The 8,442-nt window shown below is 35.0% G+C and overlaps 1 protein-coding gene across 1 annotated transcript; it reads left to right on the top strand.

Annotated features, from left to right (window-relative positions):
* The first annotated feature begins 201 nt into the window (after positions 1-201).
* On the top strand, positions 202-1,215 carry LOC133814756 (uncharacterized). Its single transcript, XM_062247677.1, has one exon. It carries the CDS (start codon positions 202-204, stop codon positions 1,213-1,215), a length of 1,014 nt encoding a protein of 337 aa, XP_062103661.1.
* Positions 1,216-8,442: the final 7,227 nt, after the last annotated feature.

An 8,442-nucleotide genomic window follows, 5' to 3' on the forward strand; every position in this document is an offset into this window, starting at 1 on the left:
TCCTAGCCTCCGCAATCATGAAAATTTTTCCTATGCCAACAACAGGAACATTCTTCAACCACCCAAGAGCCAAGTAGAAAAATGGGGGAGAAACCATCACATTCACTCGAAGAGTTACTGAAGACTTACATAGTGGACTCCAAAGAAAGGCTAGATCAACATGATACCCGTCTCAATAATATTGAAATGAATTGTACTAATATGGGGGCAACGATGAAGACATTTGAAACACAAGTGGGTCAATTGGCCAATACTATGAAGAATCAATTGTCCAGATATTTTCCTAATGACATAGAGAAGAATCTGAAAGAGTGCAATGCCATTACTTTGAGAAGTGGAAAAGAATTGGAAGCTTCTATTGTTGAAAAGAAAAAGATTGAGGAAATCCCCAAGAAATGTGAGAAGGAAGAAATCAAGCCAAAGGAAGAGATTCTGAAGAAAGAGCCATTGGTGGTTAGGTCGAGTTCTATTACTTTTCTGGATAATCCACCTAAGATTACTACTCCATTGCCATTCCCTCAACGATTTTATAAGAAGGAGATTGATGAAAAATTTGAGAAGCTCCTGAATATTTTCAGGAAAATCCATATTAATATTCCTTTTGTGGATGCTCTTGAACAAATGCTAAATTATTCTATGTTTATGAAGGATGTGATATCTAAGAAGCGTAAGTTAGAGGATTATGAGATAGTGAAGCTAATGGAAGAATGTAGTGCCATTCTCAAGAGACAATTACCGAAAAAGTTGAAGGATCCAGAAAGTTTTATAATTCCATGTGTGATTGGTGAGGTACATATTGAGAAGGCCTTGTGTGATTTGGGTGCTAGTACCAATCTAATACCTCTCTCTATCTTTTGGAAACTCAATCTTGGAGAGGTCACACCAACTACTATTTCCTTACAATTGGTAGATCGTTCTTTAACATATCCTAGAGGTATTATTGAAGATGTTTTAGTGAAGATTGATAGATTCATTTATCTAGTTGATTTTGTTGTGCTTGATATGGAGGAAGACCAAGAAATTCCTATAATCTTGGGAAGACCTTTTCTTGCAACCGGAAAAACTTTGATTGATGTCCATGGTGGTAACTTGACTCTAAGGGTGAATGGCGAAGAAGTAAAGTTCAACATTAGTAATGCCATAAGGTTTCCCAAGGAGCAAGCAGAGTGTAAGAGAGTGGATGTAGTTACTCCATGTTTAAGAGATTTTTTATGACCATGTTTCATAATGACCTTTTGGAACTGTGTTTGACAACGCCGATTTCTAAAGAGGACCTTGGGGTGGATTTGGGCATGAATGAGGTGGAGGTGGCTAATAGTATCTTTTATTTAGAAGAATTACCTGTAGAAAAGGAGTTGCCAAAGAAGGAGGATAAATACAAGGCCCGAACTATTGATAATAGCTTGGATAAAAAGAATACTACTAGTGATGGGCTTGTTTTGAAGAAATTACCAGCTCATCTTCGATATGCATTTCTGGGAGATGGATCTACCAAACCCATAATTATATTAGTATCATTGAATGAGGAAGATGAAATGAAGTTGTTAGAGACTTTAAAGAGGTATTCATCCGCCTTTGCTTAGTCAATTTCAGATATTGAAGACATTAGTCTGGCTATTTGTATGCACAAGATCCTTATGGAGGATTCTTATAAGCCTTTTATTGAACATCAACGACAGCTTAATCCAGCCACGAAGGAAGTTGTGAGAGCGGAAGTGTTGAAACTCTTGAATGCTGGAATTATGTATGTCATTTCAGATAGTTCATGGGTGAGTCCGGTTTAGGTGGTACCGGTTCGCTGACTTAGTGGAGAATATAATGGAGGTAATTATGGACGACTTCTTCAGTTTTTGGTTCATCGTTTGACTCTTGTCTTTGCAACCTTGGAATAGTTCTTAAAAGATGTGTGGAGACAAATCGTGTTCTTAATTGGGAGAAATGCCACTTCATGGTTAAGGAGGGGAATGTACTTGGGCACCGAGTTTCTTCTTTGGGTTTGAAGGTGGATAAAGCAAAAATTTCTACTATTGAGAACTTACCACCACCAACTAATGTGAAGGGAATTCAAAGTTTTCTAGGCCACCCAAGATTTTATAGGTGCTTTATTAATGACTTCTCTAAAATTACTAAGCCACTATGAAAATTATTAGAGAATGATGAGCCTTTTCTCTTTGAAGAGTCATGATTTAAAGCTTTTAATATCCTTAAAGAGAAACTTATAGCAGCCCCCGTTCTTATTGTGCCCGATTGGAGTGAGCCTTTTGAGATAATGTACGATGCAAGCGATTATGCTATTGGGGCGGTTCTTGGGTAGCGAAGAGACAAGATCTTTAAAGTGACCCAACTATTTCTAAAACCTTGGACCATTAACTCTACTAGACATAGCTACTACTATTTTGATACAAACATAAGAAATAACATAACTTTATTGAAAACCCAAAATATTGTATCAAATAAAAGATAATATAAAAAATATAAAATGTGATAGATATGGTATGGGATCCCATTGTTTATAAAACATAAAACATAAACTTTAATTCAATTGTTCAAAAACTAAGTGCGGAATTACAAAAGAAACATAATTCAAAAGACTAAATAATGTCATCCTCGATCGACACGCAGTCCATTCATTCCATTCATCCTTAACACACAAGCCAAGCTGCCAAGAATCCTTCCGCCTTCCATAATCATTTTCCTGCATCAAGCTAAAAATAAAGGAGTGAGCCTAATGCCCAACAAGGAAAATATACTAACACATAAATCATAAATCATAAATCATAAGACTAAATCATAAACATATACAATAAAATATATGACTATAAAAACATATATCATATAGGACTACAATATTAATGGCCATTAACTCATTAACATGGCATGTGATAAACCATCTAGGTCCTTTGTCTACTAATCGAGGTAGGTTAGAACACATGGTAGTATATGATAACCCATCTAGGTCCTCTACTAGTCGAGGTAGGATAAATCATAACCCTAAACCATGAAAATGATAAATAATCTCGGGGTTTGCTATCTAAGCAACTATAAGCCCCAAGCGACATAAAAGATTGGGGTTTGCTAGCTAAGCAACTATAAGCCCCAAAGACTACAAGACATATTCATACAAAAATATACATATCATAACATAAAACATATGATTACATAAACAAATAAACACATATAATCTATCCTATTTTCCTTACCAAAAGCTGTGATATTTGGGAACAAGAACGAGATTAGAACACTCCTAAAAACCAACAGTAAAAATGGTGAGTATCTCTAAAGAATAAAGATGAAAAGAAAACTAAACCATCAAGAAGAAACTTACCAAGAAGAACCTTAAGTTTCAAGAAACTTAAATTCCTAATCAAGAATCATAAACAAGAGTTAGGATCTGAATAAAAGAAAACTAAAGAACTGAACTTAGGAATAAGAATACCTTGAATAATCTTATGGATTGATCTAAACCTCAATACTGAAATCTCACTATATCTCACTTCCCAAGTGTTTATAAAAGCTTATAATGATAAAGCTTTAACCCAAAACCCAAGTGTTTCACTCTATAGTAACACTAGCAACTTCGAGGCCCTGAAGACTACTTTAAGAATGAAGAAAATGGCTGAGTACTAGGTCCTATTTATAGAGTTCAAGGAGTAAAACTAACCCTTTTTAATTTGAATAAATAAATGAATATAAAATGAAAAATATTTGAATTTTCGTTCAACAGACGCCCAAAACTTGGTCAAAATCGTTCAAAGGTAGGTCCAAGTGGTTAAGGCTATTTTTAAAATTTAAAAATTAAAACTTTAAAAAATTAATGCACTAGGGGCGATATATCGCCTACCCTGGGCAATATATCGGCTGGTCCATTTTCCCGAGCCCCGTTCGAATGTTCGTGCAAAGTTGACATGTTTTCCGTATCTTCCGTAGGCGATATATCGACCCCTATAGCTGCGATATATCGACATACGTTGGTATATCAAACACGTATTTGCACTTTTTCAACATATTTTGAATTGAGTAAATAGCTTTGACTGAGTCATAATGCGATCCTAACAGCTTCTGGAATGTTCTAGAGCTTCTAGATCTTTCTTTTCATTAAACTATTCATCAAAATACTTAAATCCTTAATATACATGATTATGAAAAATGTCATGCTCTTAATGGTTCTATCTAAACCTTAGGTTATAATAAATATATTTCTAAAACTAGTAATATTAATTAAACCTTATGTTATAATTAATATTCTTAAACTATAGGTTAAACTTATAAAATCCATAACTATTGCTATGAGTTTCCAATTAATTCCCGGCTTGAACCAAAATCCACGGAATATAACATACTACAAACTAATACTAACTACTACTACTATCTAGCTAGCTAAGTAAATATTCAGGGACACTACAATTCTAGTTGTACTTTGAATGAAGCTCAAGAGAATTATACAACTACCAAGAAGGAGATGTTAGTGGTGGTTTATTCTTGTGACAAGTTTCGTCCTTATATTATTGGATCTAAGGTGATGATCTACACATATCATGCAACTATTAAGTATTTATTTGAGAAAAAGGACGCTAAACCTCGTTTGATTAGATGGGTTCTATTGCTCCAAGAATTCGATTTGGAGATTGGAGATAAGCGAGAATGTAGTAGTTGATCATCTATCTCGTCTTGAGTGGGTAAATATTAGAGATGAAAGTTCATCAATTTTGGATGTTTTTCCGGATGAACAATTATTTACGGTGGCAACTAAAATCCCTTGGTATGATAATTTCATCAACTATTTAGCATGCAAGTTTTTGCCACTGGGTCTATCCTCTCAACAAAAGAAGAAATTTTTACATGATGTGAAACAGTATATTTGGGATGATTCGATTATTTTCAAGCACTGTGTTGATCTTGTTATAAGAAGATGTGTACTAGAAGAGGAAGTGAGTGAAATTTTGTTCCATTGCCATTCTTCTCCAGTAGGTGGACATTTTGGAGTTGTGAGGACTGCTACAAAGGTCCTTGGAAGTGGGTTTTATTGGCCTATCTTACACTGTGATTGTCATGCATATGTGAAAAGTTGTGATCAGTGTCAAAGAGTGGGAAATATCTCTAGAAGACATGAATTGCCTCTCACTAATATCCTGGAGGTGGATATCTTCAATGTCTGGGGTACTGATTTTATGGGACCATTCCCACCTTCTTTTGGTAATCTATATATCCTCTTAGCGGTGGACTATGTAAGTAAATGTGTAGAAGCTGTTACCACAACTACAAAGGATGCTAGGGTGGTAGTCAAATTTATTCAAAAGAATAATTTTTTCCCGATTTGGTACACCTAGAGCAATACTTAGTGATGAAGGTACCCATTTTGCAAATAAAGTTTTTGATGCTCTTATGGTGAAGTATGGAGTAAGACATAAAATGGCTCTTGCTTACCATCTGTAATCTAATGGTCAAGCAGAGATATCTAATCGAGAAATTAAGCTTATCTTGGAGAAAACAATGCAATACAATAGAAAATAATGGTCTAATAAGTTTGATGATGCTTTATGGGCATATAGGATGGCTTTCAAGACATCTATAGGCATGTCTGCTTACCGGATTATGTTTGGGAAGGCTTGTCATTTACCATTTGAGCTTGAGCACCGTGTACAATGGGCCATTAAAAAGCTAAATTTTGAATTGAAATCTTCGGGAGAGAAAAGACTTCTTCAACTTAATGAGAATGCATAGATTTATAAGGAGCAAACGAAAAAATGGCATGATAAGCACATTCTTCACAGAGAGTTTGTACCGCTAGAGAAGATTCTTTTATTCAATTCTCATCTTAAAATGTTTCCTACTAAATTAAAGTTTGGTTGGTCAGGACCATTCACGATTATTCATGTTTTTCCATTTGGAGTTGTTGAGATTCAACGAGAGGATGAACCTGCTTCAAAGTGAATGGCCAAAGGTTGAAGCATTATTTTTTAGGAGAGGTGGAGAAAATGGTGAGCGTTAATCTCTATGATAACTAGTTACAGTATTGAGGTACAAGGTATAACTAAAGAATTTAAACTAAGCACTTAATGGGAGGCAACCCATCTTTTTAAATTAGTTGTTTTCATTTTTTCTTAGAGTTTGATTTTTGTTTTATATGTATGCTCAATTTTTTTTTTTATGTTTAATTTATTAAAAAAAAAGGGGGGGGGGGGGGGGGGGTTCAGGCGATGCATCGCCTGAACAGTGGCGATGAATCGCCATAAATTGATTTTTTTGGCATTTTTGGTAGAGAGCCCTGCGATGAGTCGCCTCTTCCAGGCGATGAATCGCCTAGTAGCCCTTCAATAATCGCACCAGGCGACGTATCGCCTGGTGAGTGGCGACACATCACCACTTCTGTAAAAAAAATATTAAATTTAAAAAGAAATCAGCACAAGAGTCACTTTTTTTAGTTAGGTAGTTATTTTTATTTCATTTTTCTTCTTATTTACTTAGTTATTTTCATTTTATTTCCCTCTCTCCCATTCTCACATTCTCTCTTTTCTTTTTCTTCTTCAAGCTCTATCACCATCACTTTTGTTAATCATCATTTTTATGATCCATTCTCATCACATTACTTTTTTTTTTTGCTTTATTTCTTTCATTTATTACTCTACACTATATTTCTCAAGTTTTTCTCAATGGAAAAGTGGAGATGAACAAGGGTTTCCATTCCATCTCAAGTAAGGTTATTTTTTTTCTTTTGGTTGGATTCTTTGCTTTATTTTGATGATAATTGTAGGATTGGATTGTTTTGTGTGATGATATGTACTTTTGGAGAAGATTTAATGTCTATATGGGTGTTGGAGTTGTGTGGTTCTTTAATGCATATCAAGTGTTTGATAAAATACTCCAATGACAGTTTTCATTGATTTTTGAGGAATGACTTGAATTTTGTTTGTGGTTTCAATTTGTTTATGCTTGGAGATAAATTAGCAAATTTGGGGGTGATTGATTTTGGCAATTATGCATTGATTTATTATATGTGGGATGTTGGTATTTTTCTTATGGTTGGTGCTTTTCATTGAAGTTGGGGGAAAATGTGGTGTTTTGTGAGAGGTAGTTTGGGTTCAAGAGTGTTGTTGATCTTAAGAGTGGTTCTGGGGGTCTTTGATTATTGCTTATGGGGCTTAAAGAAGAGAACCGAGGCCTCTGCCTCGGCGTCCTTTATTGTACAACACTCTTTTGTGAATGATGAGGCAAAGGCTAAATATAAGTTGTATAATGATCGGAATAAGAAAATCATCATCGGAATCTTCTTTTCAGCCGGTGCCACGTGATGGCAATTTGTTGAGCATGATTCAAGAATGTGGATGGCAACACTTATGTGAGGTTTCCATTATGGGAAATGTTAGTGTGGTTAGAGAATTTTATGCTAATTTCACCCAAGAAAGAGAGAACAATTTTGTGATGGTAAGGGGTGAAATGGTGAATTTTTCTCGGTCGTTGATTAATGCATATTATGGGTTACTATGAGTTCTGGATGATGAATATCATACTATGGTGAGAGAGGGACCGGATCACTGATCCGACGGTGCCTCGTAATTGTAGAGTCCAAGAACTTTACTTAGCTAGTTATATAGTAGTATAATAGTAATAGTAGTAGTATTTTTATGACTGTGGTCTTTGGTTCAGACCGGGATTTAATTGGACACTCATAGTAACACTTGTAGATTTTCTAAGTTTAACCTATAGTTTAAGAATATTAATTTTAACCTAAGGTTTGATTAATATGACTGATATTGATGGTGATATTTATTATATTATAAGGTTTAGATAGACCCAATAAGAAAGTAACACTTGTCATGTGTATGTTTAATGATAATTAAGTATTTTTGAGGAATAAGTTTATTAAGAGTAATATTTGAATATCCTAGGGTCTGTCAACAGCTTTGAAAACGTTAGAGGACTTAGTCAAGGTTGTTTACTCAATTCAAATTAAGCTGAAACTGTGCAATTTCGTGTTTAAATATTCAGCGTATGCCGATATATCGCATCTATAGTGGGCGATATATCGCAGTACGGGGATACGAAAAACACGTAACTTCGTACGATCACCTCGACGAGCCTTGGGCATGCTAGCCCAGGTGATATACCGCCTACAAGGGGCGATATATCGGCTCCCTTAGTATATTTTTGAATGTTTTTGAAAACGTTCTCATTTTAATCTTTAACCTCTTGATAAGTCCAGCATCTTTCTGACCGAGTCTTCAGCCTCTGCTGAACGATAATTCAAATATTTTTCACTTAAAAGGCCATTATTTTATTCAAGTTAAATGAAGATCTTTTCATTCTTGAACTCTATAAATAGGACCTAGTACCCATCCATTTATTCATTCATCAAGCTAAGTTCATAGGCTGCAAGCTGCTAGGTTATTTTTGAGAGTGTAAACACTTGGGTTGGGGATTATAAGCTTACCAAACACTTGGGAA

The sequence above is a fragment of the Humulus lupulus genome, chromosome 2, assembly GCF_963169125.1.
Source record: "Humulus lupulus chromosome 2, drHumLupu1.1, whole genome shotgun sequence".
Classification (NCBI taxonomy): Eukaryota; Viridiplantae; Streptophyta; class Magnoliopsida; order Rosales; family Cannabaceae; genus Humulus; species Humulus lupulus.